Here is an 18,973-nt window from a genome sequence, read left to right on the forward strand (position 1 = left end):
TGACACCGTTCAATTAACACCTGCAATGACCAAACGCTGCATTTTGCCGTTAAATCCGCCAATAAAATGCAATTGTAATGGACCGACTTCTACTTCGGCCACGGCCGCAGACGAAAATTCTCAAAATACAAATTTTTGACTGCGAAACTCGCACCAAACTTGGCGCGTTAGACATTTAATAAATTTTACAAATATATACGTGCATTTGTGTAGTTGCATAATTGTACAATCACCTTTTGTGGCTAAATGCTGCAAGTTCTTAACTATTCATATGCACACATACAAGCATACAAGCATAATTGTTGCCTATTTCGTTAGCGCGTCAAGTTGAAGAACACTGCAATTTGCCACAAGCTGGTGGCATTGATGGAGTGACTGCTGGTTACTATTTACGTATTTGCGGTGGCGATTGTGGTGGCGCTCTTACAGACACATACTTACACACTCTGTTAGATACCCGTGTATGAATGTACAGAATTTTTGATTAGACCTTGAAGTCAAGTTTCCTTTCCAGCTGCAAATTTAAGTCTACTACTACACGCTACTTACTTGCTATTACTAACTACAGTAAATACTTTTTGCTCTTTTTTGGACCGACCGGAAAAATCTTTAATTATTGAAAAATTGTTTATTTTACTTTTTGAGATTTTTCGTTTTCTAAGATTTTTTTTATGAAGACCATTTTTTTGATTTTGATTGGTCGATTTTAATGGCAACTACAGGCATTATTGATCTGATCTGAACACTTAGTTCGGAGATTGGGTCTTAGGTAATAATCAGTGCCAAATTTCGTGGAGATATTCCGTCAAAAAACAAGTTTTGATTGATCAGTTTGTACGACATATACATACTTCATATTATAGTCAGATATCGGCGATTCCGACAAATGAGTAGCTAAACAAAAAAGGCGTGAGCAAAATCTCAGATCCATATCTCAAACACTGAGTGACTGAGTTCGCATATATGTATATAGAGGGACAGACAGACCGATAAACATATACACGAACAGGATTAAATCGACGCAGCTTGGTACGCTGATCATTATACATTTTATAGGGTCTCCGACGTTCCTTTTATGGGTGAAAACTTCGTCATAAACTTATATATCCTGTTCGGGACTTAAAGATCCCGAGACTATTACTGAGAATATGCTCTTAAATTCGGTCAGCAATGATTATAATTTAAAATGATGATACGAAATGTCATATAACACGAAGACGCATACCAAAAATAAGCAGATTAACTATGGAAGGGCCATAATTGAGTATAGGCGAACCCGTGAATATACTCCTTGTGAATTCGTTTTAAAGAAAATTGTGAATCAATTGTTCTGTTAAAGGGGTAACCTAACGGGTTTTTCAATAAGAGCGCTACAAAAGTTTGGGATAGCAATGAAATTCTTTATTCCTGTGAAAGTATATTCGATGCCATTATTTCGATTTCTTTTGCATGAGCACGCACGCTTGCGATGTCCAGACGCTGAACCCAACCCACGTGCGATATTTGTACGAAGAAATTGTCTAACGGCGTCAAACCGAACGACCGAGGCGGCCAATTGACTGGGCTATTTCGTGAGAAAACACGTTCACCAAACTTGTTTTTCAATAAATCGATTGTGACATTCGCCATCTGGCTTGTGGCGCCGTCCTGTTGGAACCACATATTGTCCAAGTCCATATCATCCGATTCGGGCCAAAAATATTCGGTTATAGCGACATTTCCCCTGAAATTTCCACGAAATTTGGCGGTTCCCATTCATAGTAACGTGCCGGTCTTGACCATTACAGAAGAAGTACGGCTCAATGACGCCGTCGCCCCATAAACCTACCAATCCGTAATTTTTTCGGGATGCAATGGTGATTTATGGATGGCTGCCTGACCAATAACGCATATTTTGGTTATCTTCCAATATTTTTTCGCAAAATACACCACAACGACGTCACAGAGATGCAGCAATGTTATTGACACTACAGGCACTTCTTTGTCTCACTGTGGATTCAAATTTTTCCACTAAATACTCAGTTGTTGATCTGATAGGACGATTGGAAGTGGCGCTCTTAAAGTTGAGGCCACTGACTCCGAATTCAGGTAGTAAATTTTAATAATTTCGACTCGTTGTTGCTTGATCATATATCTTTCCACGATGAAATGGCAAACCTTACTGAAGAGAAGTGTTAAAAGAGCGGGGAAAAATATGACATCGTTTGTAGTCCCAATCGGTCTACTTTTATGGCGTCCCTATTGAAAACCTCGTTATTATCGTTATTATCGAAAATAAAAAGTCGAAGTTTCAGTGTCGTGGCAACCCAATTTCAAATCAATCGGTTTACTGGGTTGAAATTTGCTATGAATTTGCTTTTCGTAATACATCCTTTTATAATGAAAAGCGACAAGGCAAGCAAAATATGTTGGTATTTATTTACGTGGGTCTATTTTTGAAAAATTCGGAAAAGTTATATAATTATTGAAAAACGATATTTTTTAAGTAGTCGATATTTTTTTACAATATCAATAAATTATTGCTATTGTTATTACGACATCAAAATATGCCCGAAATTTAGGCGTCTAGTCAAGAATACCACTTAAGGCAATTTGGCGGACGTGACAGTGATCCAATTTTGCTCAGCTTCATTACAAAAGTAATTGGAGTAAATGTACCAAATTTTGTGAAGATATCCCAATTTTTACTCAGTTTAACACTTACGCCGACCGAAGGACCGATAGACTTCGGGGCATCAATTTGTCTCGTCATATACGTAAGCCTACTAGTATACATATATCTATCTAGATTAGTTTTAGGTGTTATAAACAACCGTCAACTATTATGTTCTATGTAATATGTTCCGATAGTATAAAAATGAGGCCTATATCCCTTCACTATGTATGTAGCCGAAAATTTTTGTAAATCCCGATTTCGATAGAAACAAATTGTTAGTTCCATTTTTGCTAAATTTACTGTATTTCATGTCGTCGCTATTGCATTTCGATGTAAATATTTTGGTACTCAGTTCGGCATCTACTGCTGTGAGAATACGCGGCGCGCCTCAAATAATTTGCTGCACGACGACCGATGGTATGTCTGTATATATTCGCTAAGATGGCGCTGGTTCGGTTGATTTGTGGTTTATTTGTTCTTTTTTATTGCGTGGTATTGGTTTTTGATTACACGTGACCTCGAATTTTTAGCAGTCAATGTTCTTTGACTAAGCGCTATGTCTAAAGAGTTGTTTCTTCACAAAAATTATACAGGGTTCACGAAAATTTCTAGTGAATAAATGAGTTTCTTTGCCTTCGCGTTGTTTAAGCTTGCAGAGAAACCGAATTCTCGATCAGTAAGGCATGCATGTAAGGGAGAAATGCATCTAACAGTTTGGAAAAAGGAATATATTTAACAGCTTAATTGTGGTCGATTCATCAAAACTTGGAGAGTGACAAAACCAACAAAGAATTGTAATAAAGCAAATATAGATAAAACACAGAGAAATATTATACTCCCTTACTGAGATATCATTATGCTCTCTTGGAAGGGATTCAACAACATAACTTGGTGATTGCCTTTAATTACTCAATTTCTAAAAGAGCATGAGAAATAATTATTGCCTCTTTCCTTAAAATCACTAATAGGAAAGCGAAGCGCAAATACTTGAATTTAATACGGAAACGTGTGACACCCTTTAGTTAAGAATCGCAAATAGTAAATTTATCACCGCCATTTGTCGCAAATTAATACCTGCGGGGAAAAAATCTGTTTTTTAGAACTAAACATTAATTTCCCAGGCGGTGCCATAATAAGTCGCTTCGCACAATTCTTCATTTTCTGTTGCGAAGATGCGACTACTAAGTATGTAAAGGTTAACGAGCTAGATTTTTTGTCGAAGTGCATCGTATGTAATAATATATACTTTATAAACATATATGTGTATATGTAAAGAATGCTACTGCCATATATTAACGTCTGCAAAAATGTACATACATAACTATCTGATAGTGACGTATTGTCTTAAACGCGTTTCTTTTTGCATATAAAGAATCTTATAATTCATACTATTTGTACAATGGTTCTGGGTATTATAACCATTTTTGGCGGTGGAGTCTAAATCAAAAATGATATACTGTGGATTTCTTAGTGAGAATCGATATACTCGATTAGGAGCAAACAAAAATCTCGGAAGTTTCGTAGTACAATATGAGTTTAGTTTTCTTAGTTAGAAACCCAGCCATCTAATAAAATAATAATATACTAACAATATTTCAAAAAACCGAAAATAAAAATATTATTCTTATGTTTGAATTAATCAGTGAATCAGTGATCAAAAGAATTAGTGAAGTGAGCTAAAAGTGTTAATCGATATCAGGTCGATAAGCTCAATTCGGTAAATTTTCATGCCGCAAACATATTTTTTGGGAAGATCTCCAAGATAAGGTTATCTATAAGTGTTGTCGCCACCTTTAACAAAAAATGTATGTCAAAAGGCGACTTCTCCTTCTGAATATGCAAAAGGTAGTAAAGTACAAAGAGAGAGGCCGAAATGCGTGGGTGTGAAGAGCTTGACAAGCTGGCTGACAGGGTAATGCTCGAAAATTCTACGAAAAAATGCGGCGGCTTACAGAAGGTTTCAAGTCCGCAGCATACTCTTCTAGAATCTGGGGGTGATCTAGTAACTGATGCCCAGAGTATACTGAAACTATGGAGGGCACACTTCTCTAGCCTGCTGAATGGCAATGAAAGCATACCACCAGGAGGTGGCGAAGCCGATTCCCCAATCGATGGCGATGGAGCAGACGTTCAATATCAAAAGAGGTTTTAGGCAAGGTGACTTCCTATCGTGCTACTTCTTCAATCTACTGCTTTAGAAAATAATTCGAGCTAAAGAGCTGAATCGAGAAGGTCATGGGTGCATTTCTCATAACATATTTCTTAATTTTGATCGATTAGTTTTTATAGCAGGCGATCTCATCTGAAATTTTTTTCACAGAGCATTGTTTTGGATAATAATTTATCCCAAATTTTGTGAAGATGTTTGGCGACTAAAAAAGTTTTCCTTACGAAAACTCGAATTTGATCAATCAGTTTCTATGGCATGCATACACGGTTGGTCCGGAATAGGAGTGATTTTCTCTCGCCATAATTGTATTTCGGAGCGTGTTCGCACCGATTGGATTCGGTACAGGGCATTCTAAACTAACGAACGAGTGGCTGGTTGTCTCCGAGCACCTGGATAGTCAGGACAAACATTTTCGAAGACGTGTTTCTGTGAGAGGTGCAAGGCGCACTGACAACCAGAAATCACAGGTGACATGTATCTTTGACTATGATCTCGACACAAAGAGGCAATCTTCTGAGTGGCACACGCCGGATCCTCGCCCAAAAAAGGAAAAGTGAAACGATGTTCATTGTCTTTTTTGACATCAAACGCCATGAATTTGTTCCGTTGGACAAACAGTCAATGCCTTTCACGGAAGTCCTCAAGATATCAAAGGAAGGGTCAACGTCCGGTATGACAAGGTGGGTACCTGCTGACGACAGCCTTACCCCACGTCACTCAAACGCACAGCGGAGCAAATCAACGTGTTGATCAGCGAATCGAGAATGGTACAAGTACCAAAGTAAGTGTGTAATGTACACCTGGGTGGTTCGAGGCCGATAATATTGGCGTATTTTGGCCTCAACAACACCGCCGTTAGTTCTGCTTTCTCTAGACTAAATAAGGAAGCAAAGCAAAGGGGTTTGGTAGTGATCGAGGGCAATACGAAAAATCTCCTGTCATCAAACAAATAGTCGTCGCACTCGCGACTTGACTCCCACGTCACTGTTGACAGTAAACAACTCACGTCGTAGATAATTTCATATATCTGGAACCAGCATTAACCCATACCAACAACGTCATGTCCGAAGTGGTCTATTGTGCTAACAAACCTATCATCTACCCTTATATATATATCCTCCCTTTCCATATCATCGTCGGAAATCCAGTCATTCCGCAGCAATGACACACTCAAGCCCCTTCTTAGCCTGAATGCAACAACACACTGTATGACTATCATGTCAAGAGGGGGTGTACCTAACAAAACCTACATATAATCCGTTGAGACAGTGTGACATACAGGCAAACAAGCAAGCATCATACAACGCTGAATTGAGAGGAGCTTTTGGGACCCCAAGACAGTCGTGGGTGCTTCCCACCATACTGCGGCTCCATAAGGGGCACAGGCCACAAACAAGCCACGATATATGCTGCGGACAGCACGACGAAGGGTCAATCGGGTCTGACAAGATATCGCAGTAGTTTGGAAGTTGCACCACGACAACGCCCCGTCTTACTTGTGAACAGATACCTAACCAAGGCCAACAACCCAATGCTTTCCTACAGCCCAGATGTGCCACCCCTCGGACTTTTTTGTTACCTCGCCTGAAAAGGCCAACGAAAAGCAAGCTTTTTGATACGACAGAGGGAATCCAAGCAGCATGCACCTTAACGCTCAAGGCTATTCCGGAGAATCTCCGACATTTTCTTCGCTGCGTTACACACTTCGTGACGAACTTAATATACCCCTCCTCAAAAAAAGTCTAACCTCTAATCTATTTCCGAAAAAAGGAATCATAAATTGTAGACGCACTTCCATATTTGACCTAAGAACATTGGCAAAGTCTAAACGCGCCACTCAGCCCACAGGATTATCGGCACCTAGAAGACAAACTCTGAAGTAAATCAGTACGGAGGTGGTGGTTACGTACTTAAGTATGTATTTAAGTACTTTAGTTATGTAATTAGCAAAAATTATTTAAATGGACTGCAATAAAGGAGATGATAAATGGAAAATTAAATGACTTTGAGGCTTAATTAGCTTTTGCAAAAGTAATCATTACTTAAATATACACACACATATATAAACACATATATATATGTACATGAGTTAAGCAATTAATTAATTTGTTTAATTTTCAGCTTGTGATTATGTCAAATGGGCGTTCAAATCGCAATTTCGCATGACAGACGTTTGTCAATGTGTGTGAGCCAGTGCCATTGCGGCAACAAAAACTTGAAATATGATGCTGACTATTCAGCAAAGAAATTACATTCAAGCAACTGCCGAATCATTCAGTGTAAAATTCTGTAAAACTTAAATGAACCCAACAACACAACGTTCTTGAGTAAAAAATGGGATTCTGTATATGTATGATATGTACGTATGTATGTGAGCAGATTTGCGTGTGTGCGTTGTATATAACCAGCATATGCAATTTATCAAATTGTTTGCTTCTCGCTTGCAATTGTGTGCTAATTTGATGCATCTTTAGATAAAACATAAACGCGCAACTCTCGGCAATTATTGCAACGGAAAACAATGAACGCATTAATAAATTTTCAAAAGCAACAAAAATGGTAAATTACACAAATAATTGAATGAATTACCTTTACATGGAAAGGAGGTGGAAAAGCGCTGACTATTGTACATACATACATATGTAACATATACTATATGTACATGCTTTTAATTGCTTGATTCGTTCGCAGCTATGAACGGTGAAGAAGTTGAGGGTATTTGTGCACAGTTCTTTAAAGTTGTTGTTGCTGGTTAGTGCGGTGGCGGCACTTACCAACGATTTCCGTAGTTTTTTTTTCTGTCCACAATTAGAACACTTCTTACCAAACTGGTATACACAGTATAACAAATTTATTATACGAGTTCTTCAAATGATATGCAGAGAACGTTCTCTACGATCTAGTACGATCTTTAATCAGATATACGTTCTCTGTCTTTAATTTACGTTCTTAAATTTTTCGTTTTCATTTTGACGATATGACAAATTATATAAAAAAAAAATTATGTCGGCGCCATCTACATGTGACTTTCATTAAAATATCACAGACTTTTTTGCAGCAAAATTTATTTAGTGGGCAATGCAGTGCGAGAGCAGAGTTTGGAACTTTGCTAAGGTGTTTGTAATGAATGTGGTTAACGTTGGCGCAGCACAGAATGCTCCCAAAATAAAACAAAAAATTAACAACAAATCATTGTTAAAAATTAATTTAGAACATATAAATAATGAAGAAAACAATGTATTTTATTGAAAGTGAAGTTCGGCAGGAATTACCAAAGCCAACTTTTTCTTATTTATCTCATCTCGTAGTATAATCTGCGAAAAAATTGTAAAATTCATTTGTATTCAATTTCGAAAGACCTTTAGCGAACTCTATCACTCTGTATTCACATTAAGGAGACCAGACCCTAAACAAAACTACCATATATAAGTTAATTGGATTCAAAGCACTTAAATGGGACCGTGATATCTCTTTACAGCAGGTAAAAATCTTAACTTATTTCCAATATGCATAGCAAAGAACATCAATGAGATTGTTGTGGTATGGGAGTTTAAAAAGAAATTTATGTAAATCCACATGTGGATTCGCAAAAAAACTTTGGTTTGCTTATTTATGTATATCGAATTTATACATATGGATATATTTGCGAATATTCGCTGAAAATGAAGTTGATCGAGCATATAGTTTCGAAAAGAAGAGCGTGTTTGAAGGCATTTTTAAATTTTTTTTTTATTTTTTGATATAAAAGTTTTCTCGAGTTGGTGAGGAAAATTTTTTCGAAACGGTCTTACCGATCAATTTGAAACTTACGCACGACTTGCTTAGTTATATTTGTCAGCTTATAATTGATGGAAAATGATTTTTGTTAATAATGTCAGTAATTTTTTAAGTCTGTTTAAAAACACGCTTTCTTTCTGAAGCCACCGTCCGGTGAAAAATCAAAATTGTGAGTAGTCTTCAATCATTATTTGTGTTCATTCATAAGGTTCCATAAATGAGATAAAGCGGTTTGAGTTTTAAAAGAACCATAATTATCTTCTAAATATTGTAACATTCTTATGTTTTTATAAATATAAAACTAAAATCATTAAACATTATTTTTCTGTATACAAATTTCAAACAGTTAAAAAACTCATTTAACATAAAAAAAATTAATTATGAATTTAAATTTAATGCATTTGTTCAATTTCACAACACTGCATAGACATACATATGATCCACAGTAGATGTCGCTCTGCTCATGCTCTGCTGTCAATCCACAATAAAAATTTCAATTTGCCTTGTCTTCTATTTTTCGATTATTCATCTTCTATCATTTGTCGAATAAAGTTCAATTTATATTCGGTGACGGACTAACAAAAATATACATTTATAAATTTTATTGTGTTTAAAATTAAGCAATTTTTTTCATTGGTGATATTGATAACGTAAGAAATTCGATTGTGAGTGCCGTTATACGTTAAAAAGAAAAGATGCGGAGCAGCTTTTTACTTTGCGCTGCAATCGCGCTTCTGGCTGGTAAGTAGAAAAAATATAAAATTTTACATAAAACTTCCCATTGTACGCAATATACCTGCATTGCCACCGCACGTACTTCAACAACTTATACGTATATTTGTATTTAAGACGTTTCTATAATATTCTTGCAATTGCAGGTGCTTTTCTCGTGAATGCAACACCAATGCTAGGAGCGAAACAATGCACTTGGGGTCCCAGTTACTGGTGCAGCAATTTAACGTAAGTATACTTATTAGCTCTGTTGTGTCAGCTGTTTTACCTCAAGCAAGCTATTGTGTTAACAATTTTGCGAAACGCAAAAGATTATCACAATGGCCGAAATCAAAACATCACAAAACGAAGTGTAAAGAAATAAGATAAGGTAAAACAAAAATTGATAAATAAATAAAATGTAGTCAAAGAAATTGCGCCGCTGGATGCTATCCAAAAGTGACGTACAACAGGCTAAAACGACAGAGAGCAGCGATCTAAAGAAAATTTGTAGGAATGCAACAACATTTGCAAATGTATTTGCTCGACTCGTAAATATGTTTTCAAATGAAAACAAAAGAGTTCTCATATCTACCTGCCGTCAGCGTATAGGTTTTCCCAGCAGCACGGCCGGCGTTTGCGCTGATTAGCGCTGCTTTGCATAAGTATTGTTCATTTTGCTATTAGGTAGAAAATTGTTGAGTGTGTTAATATTTTTCTCTCCCAATTTCTCAAGCCATTTTGTATATTTCTCGGTTTTTATTATTTTGCCTTTGTTGCGTTACCCAACCGAATAGTTAGTAAATATACAGACATATGTATAGCAAGTATATTTTTTGTGTTTTCTATTATTTTAACGGATGAAAAACAAAAACGAAAAAATTATTTGATAAGAGTTCTGTTTCACGTAGATACCCACACTTACTTAGTTGTGCCTTTGTTGTGACTGGTGAACGGGTGTTGATTTTACGATGCAATTTATTCTACAATCTGATACTAACAGAAAATAGAGCAAACAGTTAGTAGCTGATAACCCTAAGTTATTTTGGTCTTTTAAACTTGTTGGCATCTCTTTAATAAATATTTATAAAACTTGCTTGTACATATATATATGTATGTACATACTCGTATCATATACATTACTCTCTGATATTTTAAGAAAACATTTACTGAGCGGCGCTTTAAGATTGTAATTTAATTAGTTCTGTTTGCAATTAGGTTCATATTGCATACTTTTCACCCCTTTACTTGGAGTATATGTGTGTGTACACAAAAGAGTCATATTTTCCATTACTCATCGCCAATGAATGGTATGACTAAGTCATAAGTCTCAGGTATACGCTTGAAACTATAAACCAAATCAAAGTGTTTGTCTGGATTTGTGTATTTTTTTTTGTTTTTGTTTGTTTGTTATTGTTTTCTCATGTGGATTTCGTTGTTTTTTTACACCTTCATATTCCAAATATTTGCACGAAAGCTCCTTCTACTGCAGTGTTACGTCCCAGATGGTTTTATATTGAATTTCATTGTATTTGTTGCTATCAAGTAACATTAACAGAAAATGCATATCTCTATATATATGGTATGTCGTATAGTGTTCGGAATAATACACATTCCCAAAATATTATACTAAAAAGAAAGGAAATTTGTTTTAAAAGCATTATAAGATATTGAATTTTAAGTGTCCATGTGTACATTTGTACTATATAGTGAATGAAGAATCCATATAAATATACCCTGAACCATGGAAGAAGTGTATATTTGTACAGATCTCGCGTACAATTAAAAAAATTGATAAACTGGAAGCAACATAAGATCTTGTGTTGGCTTCAATATCTAATTGGGCGGCTTCTTCGTTTTAAATACAAAGTTCTTTTTAGTTTTTTTTTGATAAATAAGACGAGTGAATGTGTTATCCAATGTATTGCATATATGCAATAACAATATTTTCTACTGCTTACAAAGGAAATTCCAGCCTTTTCAGCTGCTCATATTTGCACTTTATCATTTTTTAAGTATACATATGTACATATGTATATTTCGTCGAACTCGGGCGAATGTGTTGTCCGATTGCATGTATGCAATCACAATATTTTCTACTGCTTACAATAGAAACTTTTTCATATTTGCACTTTATCATTTGTTAAGTATATATTTTGACGTACTTATGTGCCCCAGCGTTACTAATGCAAATTACAACTGTTTTGTGCTGATTAAGCTAGGCTGCGTATTACTTGGAAGAAGTAATCACATATTTATCGAAATGGCGATAATTTATAACTGTATAAATTGACTTTTTGTATGTATTTTTGTTTTTTTTTTGAAATGTGAACATTATCACTATAAACTAATTCTTACGCACTTTTTATGTGTATATTGTAGTAAGCCATAAATATATTATATATTTGAGTTTTAGCCATTTTTAATTATTCTTTGCATACTTACAAAAGTCTATAAATAAAATATTTGTATTATCGTCTTCCAGCAAATTTGCGTGCTTTATATTGTTATTCCATACACACAAATTACTTATCCCATTTTGCTTGCTACTTATGTTGTTTGTTAAACATAAAAGAAATTATACAACAAAAAACCGAAAATCGCTAAGCTCTTTAACGATTTTTTCTTATTGCCTGGGAATTATATACCTAAATTTTTACGAGGTTTCTGCACTGATAAACATGTGAATGAGTATATTTAAATTTATATTATGGAATTGTAATTTGTACAACCGAAATAAAATCGCTAATTTTGTGGTTGACTTCACTCGATCTTTTTATAAATACATACTAATTTATATTGTAGGTATATGAAAGTTCTTTGCTGATTATTCCCATGGTTGGTTGAAATTATTTGTCACAATAATCAGTCATATACTACAAGTAATTGAAAATTTATTGACTTCTGTACTTTTTTTTTTGCTGATAATGTACTTTTGGTGCAGCACAAATTTTGTTTTTATTGTCTGACACCACATGCTTTACATATGGACACAGTGCCCACATAAGTGAATGCATGTGTTTGCATGCTGATGAACTGTAGGTTTCCTAACCCTCGATTTATGCTTACATATTTTAATTAATTTTATACATGGAGGGTGGGTTACAGTGGTATCCCTAAAAGTCGTTAGATACTCATTTCCCACAACAGTTAATTAGTAAATAGTCTTCAATTAAGTTGTATTCAAAATTATTTAATTATATTCATAGTATTTTGCACAAATGTATTTATGTATGTATGTGTATCAATGCTGCGACCTCACGGTTGTATTTTGTTTGTGCGAGTATGCATATTCTAAGTACATTTGTACTATTATTTGCAGATATTACAATATTGCTCATTATTCACGTCTTATCAATTATAAGCAACTTTTTTATATGTTTTCTCATCCAATAGTTTATTAAAGATTGAAATATAAAAGCATGGTGCCGAAGCAAACTGTGCTACTTGCTGTCAAGTGTTAATAAACTGTGACTTCGTTAGCTTTATCAGCAATGGGTGTTTTGCATTTAAAACTTAAAAAAATTTTTCTATATGTATAAAAGCCGTAGCTGATCTAGCTCCCAGACCATACCAATAGGTTTCCAATTGTGTGCAGTATTTGCAGTGGTACAATCTTAGCAAAATCGCATAACATTGTAAAAAAATGTTAAGTTATCGTGAAAAAAAATTAAAAAGTTAGCATTTTCCCTTTAAAGAAGGATTTTTATTTTCACACTATGCCATATTGCAAAGACTTGGCGTGTACTTAGTTGTCATATTATTCTATATTCAGGGTACTAGTATTCAAGAACTGGAAAGTACATCTAAAAGTAGCATCTGATCAAATTTGAGCAGGACTAAAAACGTTACATTTTCACTAATATTTTTTTTTTTTTTATCGAAATAGGCTTCTGAACCAATGCCAATGCTTAATCCCATTTTTCATACAGTTTCGGCTGGAATGGCCTTCTGTGCCTTCAGCGAATTTTGTTTTTTTTCTCTTTCGGCTCATTTTTTCATCATCATTTCATGGATTGTAAGTAGCCCGATTGTCGTGGAAAATTCATCGCGGTGTCGTCTTTGACGAGTACTGATATGATGCTATTACATATCCTATTCTGATTAAATTTTTTTTTTTTCAATAAAATAATTATGCAATTCCATGCATATGAACTCATATCAGAGTAAACACAAGCTCCCATATGTACTTTGTTCGCGAAACGCGACTTTATCTGAATCCAATGAAGACGATTCGTTGATATCTACATGCGTGATATATTCTTCTTACACAAAATAAAACAATAACAAATGATTGTAAGCGCAAAATATGTCCACATTTCCGCAGCGAATTTAATCTCTCTGTATATATACGAGGTATACTCCAATATTTAATCGAGTTTTGTTAATTTTGTAATTTACAGTAATGCTAAAGGTTGTCATGCCGTGCGTCACTGTATACAAACTGTGTGGGAAAAACAAAACGTTGAGGTCGATGATGATTCCATCTGTAAAATATGCAAAGATATGGTGACACAGGCACGTGATCAGCTGCGCAGCAATGAAACCATGGAGGAGTTGAAAGAGGTGTTCGAGGGCTCCTGCAATCTCATACCAATCAAAATTGTTAAGAAGGAATGCGACAAGTTGGCTGACGATTTTGTACCTGAGCTCGTGGAGGCGCTGTCCTCAGAAATGAATCCAGATGTAAGAGCACTCATAAATATAAATCTATATTTATGTATATACGTATATATAATATTAATTTTATTTTCAACGCTTACAGCAAGTTTGTTCTGTCGCTGGCCTCTGCAACAATGCACATATCGATGAGCTACTGAAATTCTATTACCAATCCGCTTTGGATGGCACATTGAAGGAAGAGGAGGAATCTGATGAATCCAAGGAATCCAAAGAATCTCAAGAAATTGTTACGACAACACCACAACAACAACAACAACAACACCTATTAACCTGTGGTAATTGCAATCACTTGAGCTCCTTAATCGCTGAGAAATTCAATAAGGCCAACCGCGACGAAGTGCTCGAAAATATTTTGCATCTGTGCGGTGAAATGTCGTCATTCTCTGATGCCTGCTCCAATATTGTATTGACGTATTTTAACGACATCTACAATCATATGAAGGAGAATCTCAACGCTTTCGGCATATGCCACATGTCCGGCTCATGCGTCGCCAATTACCACAAACACGCTGAGGATCCTGCAGAGCCCGTAGATACAGTGGCACTTGCCAGTAATTTGGGTGATGATATTCCATGTAAATTGTGTGAACAATTGGTGCAACATTTGCGTGACGTACTAATTGCCAACACAACCGAAACGGAATTCAAACAAGTCTTACATGGCCTCTGCAATCAAACTAAGGGCTTCAAAGAGGAGTGCAACAGTTTGGTGGAACAGTACTATGATGTGATCTACAATGCGTTGGTAAACAATTTGGATGCTAGTGGTGCTTGTTTCTTGATTGGTGTATGTCCAAAGGGTAACGATGAGGCTTTCAAGGGTGAAATTAGACCATTGTTGCCCTCGTTCCCACCAGCCGAAATTAAGGTTACTCTACGCAAATTGGGCGCTAACGAACCGAAATTTACACAAGAGCAAATACACGAGATGGCTTTGCCAATTGATACACTAATGGGCGCTGCTAATCCGAGTTTACTAGTGGAGAATGGCGAACTGTGCACTCTCTGTGAATATATGCTGCACTATATCCAGGTGGAACTCTCAACACCAACCACGGAGGTAAGATGAGTATAAAACAAGATTCTATATAAGAACTTGGTTTTGATAGATCAGTTTGCATGACAGCTATATGCTATAGTGGCCCGATCTGAACAATTTCTTCAGAGACTGTCCTGGTGTATTAAACAATGTTGTTGCTGTTTTAGCGGCAGAGTTTAAAAAATAATTCATGCCAAATTGCGTGAATAAAAATTCAAATTTCATTTAATTTACTTTTAGGACAAAGTTAAAGATCTCGTTAATAATGTCTGTGACCGCTTGGGTCATACACTTCGCGGTGAATGTCACAACTTCATTGATATGTACGGCGATGCCGTTATAGCGCTCCTCGTCCAAGGTCTGAATCCCCGTGAAGTTTGTCCTAAATTGTCTATGTGCCCAGCCAATCATGACAATTTCGATGACGTAGAGATATTTGCTCCGGAAACAACCAAGCCATCAACCCAACCAAATGTGGAGAGCGACAAACCCACTTGTCCACTGTGTTTGTTTGCTGTGCAACAAGCTCAAGCAAAAATCAAAAACGACAAATCAAAGGTAAATTAATAACGTAGTTTTTTTGGTTTCGTAAAAGTGTTTTGATTATTATTTATTATTGTTCCAGGCAAATATCAAGAATGTGCTAGATCATTTGTGTGTCCATTTGCCCTCAAAACTTCAAACCGAATGCGTTGATTTTGTCGAAACTTATTCGAACGAACTGGTCGATATGTTGATCACCGATTTTACGCCACAAGAAATCTGTGTTGCCGTGAAATTATGCCCGTCATCTGGCGATGAATTGGATGATTTGGGTATTATTTTGGAAGCGAAGAGCCGTGAAGATGGTTAGTTATTGTTATATAGCAAAATGTTGCTTTAATATACATATATTGTTTTCCATTAGGAGTTAATGAGATCGATAGCAACGAATCGGTGGAAATCGCATTCGGTGCACCACCAAACTGTTTGTTGTGCGAGGAGTTCATTAAAATTGCAGAGAAGCGAATTGGAAAACACCAAACCAAGGTAGGAAAGCTGTTTATCGGAATGGCAGAATAATGAATTATTGAAAGCATCTTAACAAAATTTATATTCACAAATCCTTACTTTTCAGGATGAAATCAAACAGGCTCTGGATAAATCTTGTGACAAATTACGCAAGAATATACGCGAAAAATGCCATAAGTACGTAGCCAAATACGGAGATAAAATTGCTGATTTAATTGTTAAAGAAATGGCGCCGAAAGTTATTTGCCGCGAAATCGGCCTGTGTCTTTGGAGCGAACAAGAAGATTGTAAGTAATATATATATATTCAACAAATGTATTTAAATACAAATATTGTAACTCTTCCAGTGGACATCGATGAGGCACTCAAATACGACGTTGTTGTATTACCCGATCAAAAACTCGCCAGGCAGAATGATCGCCTCACCGGCTTGGATGACATAGTGAAGGATCCACCAACTTGTGTGCTATGTGAATTTGTTATGACCAAATTGGAGTCTGAATTGAAGAATGCAACGACTCAGGATGAAATTAAACACACTGTTGAGAATATTTGCAAAATAATGCCGAAAACGGTGACAAAAAGCTGCACCAAATTCATCGATCAATATATAAACACTATTTTAGCTTTGATCGGCAGCGTGCCACCCAAAATGATGTGCCAACAAATGCAGTTGTGCATGTCCGGCTTGGATGTGGTCAGCGGTAGGTGTCAGTTTTTATATTTACACGATTACTGGTTGCACATATTTTCTACCTCTCTCTCTTTCTCCCGGTACTTGTAGATGAAGTCATTGAGTGCGGCGTTTGTCATGGCGCTACCTCGGCTCTATTGCCATATTTCAAACAGCATTTGGATCATGAATCGGTTACAGAATACTATATGCTCTTGGAGGGTTGCCAAGTGCTCTCTGCCAAATACTACGATATTGTAAGTTTCTGTGACTTAAATTCGCTCACACTTTTGCTAAGCATATGTATCATTTATTTCAGTGCAACCGCATGATTAGAACTTATGGTCAGAGCATTCTGAATCTTGCACGCGATGGCGAAACTGACGAAAGCAGCATTTGCGCCAAGATCGGCAAGTGTTTCAGCGGTGAGAAATCCAGCTTGGCTTTTGCCAGAGTATCCGGTAAGTGTAAGCAGTCGAAAAAATGTATTATTTTGTCATATTTTTATTTATCTTTGTCTTCTAGCTTAAGAAGTGTTTCTACAGGAGTTGCGAAGTAAATAGAATGGCGGTGATGATGATTAATTGTGATGCGATTAACTTCTTTTAACTAATCTATTATTCACCTTACTTTAAATTCTATAAAATCTGTGAATTATTATTTTTTTATTTCATATATATAACCAAAAACTACAACATTTATGTAGAAAACAGTGGAGTTTACTTTTATAAAAAATAATTAAATTTTCACTTTTGCATATTCACTTAATGAATATAAGTATATTTGTAAATTTTTCATGCGCTAAGGTAATGTGATTGTATGCGCTATGATGTCTCTTGGTTATATTTGGCTAAGAAATACGAAGTTTGATAATGTTGTAGCGCCATTTTTTAAATAATTATAATATGTTTTTATTGTAGTAAGCAGCAGAATATAAATACATATACTTATACATACTATATATATAATAAGCGGCACTAAGTTGAGCATGAAAACGAAAATGAAAACGAAAATATCAATAACGAAATGAAAAGTACTGAAGTCACGGTAAAGTCTGTATCTCACATTCGGTTTGAAAGATTTTTCTATGCTAGATTCCAATGAGGAATGTTTAATGTTATTAGTAACAGAAATAAATTGTATTTTAAAATTCAATAACACCAAATTACTTTCGAAAATTTTATATAAAATGCATTGTATAGGAAGGTATGTAGCTGAGCATTGCTTGGGTCTTGGCTTGGCGCCATTCTGGACATAAGACGTGAGTTTCACTTGAACAACTACTTGTTTTAGAAAGTTTGTATGCCTTTTATCCATAAGTGCGATTATTATTTTAGTCCGTGAGGGGCAAACTTATCCTATATTAAATTATGTTGCCCGTTTGTCTAATTGTTTGTAGCAAATCTAGTCGCTCGGATTTAAGAGAAATTTCATACTAATTCGGTGATGAGAAAGGCTCCGTTAAAGGAGGGTTTATTCATACACTTGAGTTTCACGGTCGAGTAGCAAGGACAAAGTCCCCAATTAGCAAAAAAATAAACATTTGTTTTGTATTTGCCCGACTCGGACACATCTTTTTGGTGTTAAAAACTTCCTAGCAAACTTAATATAGTCTTAAAAATTTTATTATTTGTTGAACGCTATTACAGTTATAAGTCGAAGGTGTTGTTACCAATACTGTTAACTCCATATTCCAAAGTTCGGTGATGATTTTCGACAATATCTGACGAAAGCTTACACAATATTCCATTATAAGATCTTAAGAGTGCGGCGTCGAATCACAGCTCGATGGCCGAGATCACTGATAACTTGATAATCAAAGTTGTTCTATCATACTGCTAAATAAAAAATATCATGAATTGAATTCGACCCTGTTTCTTTTGCTATCACCGTTGATTGCGTTGAGACTTTTCCAGCACCAATATCGCTTTGAAACCAGAACTAAACCGCAAATTGCCGAGATTGTTATGGGATCATCCGATTTTTTTGACCCCCCAATTGGCATGAAACGGATTCATAAGGAAGACGAGCAAACTCTGTTAGTGATTCGATGAGATTGAATGCAATGACTGAATTAAGCTGGGGCCTGCGCAAGTCAATGTTTGCTTCGATCATTATACCGTGAACTGGGTATATTAAGGGATCGTCTCAGTGTGACCCTCCGAAAAATCACTGATTTTCGCGATTTTTTTTTTGGTGTTGAATTGAACTAATCGGACCGGTTTTTTGTTATAAATAAATACATTTATGACG

At 35.8% G+C, this 18,973-nt stretch overlaps 1 protein-coding gene across 1 annotated transcript; it reads left to right on the forward strand.

Moving 5' to 3' along the window:
* Window positions 1–9,123: 9,123 nt before the first annotated feature.
* Window positions 9,124–17,885, forward strand: LOC126759123 (prosaposin). Its single transcript, XM_050473750.1, has 12 exons — window positions 9,124–9,344; window positions 9,482–9,563; window positions 13,718–14,000; window positions 14,080–15,057; window positions 15,277–15,594; window positions 15,662–15,884; window positions 15,944–16,065; window positions 16,154–16,334; window positions 16,395–16,751; window positions 16,832–16,977; window positions 17,040–17,181; window positions 17,246–17,885. The coding sequence occupies exons 1-12, from the start codon at window positions 9,299–9,301 to the stop codon at window positions 17,248–17,250; spliced, it is 2,883 nt and encodes a 960-aa protein (XP_050329707.1). The 5' UTR covers window positions 9,124–9,298; the 3' UTR covers window positions 17,251–17,885.
* The last annotated feature ends 1,088 nt before the right edge of the window (window positions 17,886–18,973 follow it).

This window comes from Bactrocera neohumeralis, chromosome 2, assembly GCF_024586455.1.
Source record: "Bactrocera neohumeralis isolate Rockhampton chromosome 2, APGP_CSIRO_Bneo_wtdbg2-racon-allhic-juicebox.fasta_v2, whole genome shotgun sequence".
In the NCBI taxonomy this organism is placed as follows: Eukaryota; Metazoa; Arthropoda; class Insecta; order Diptera; family Tephritidae; genus Bactrocera; species Bactrocera neohumeralis.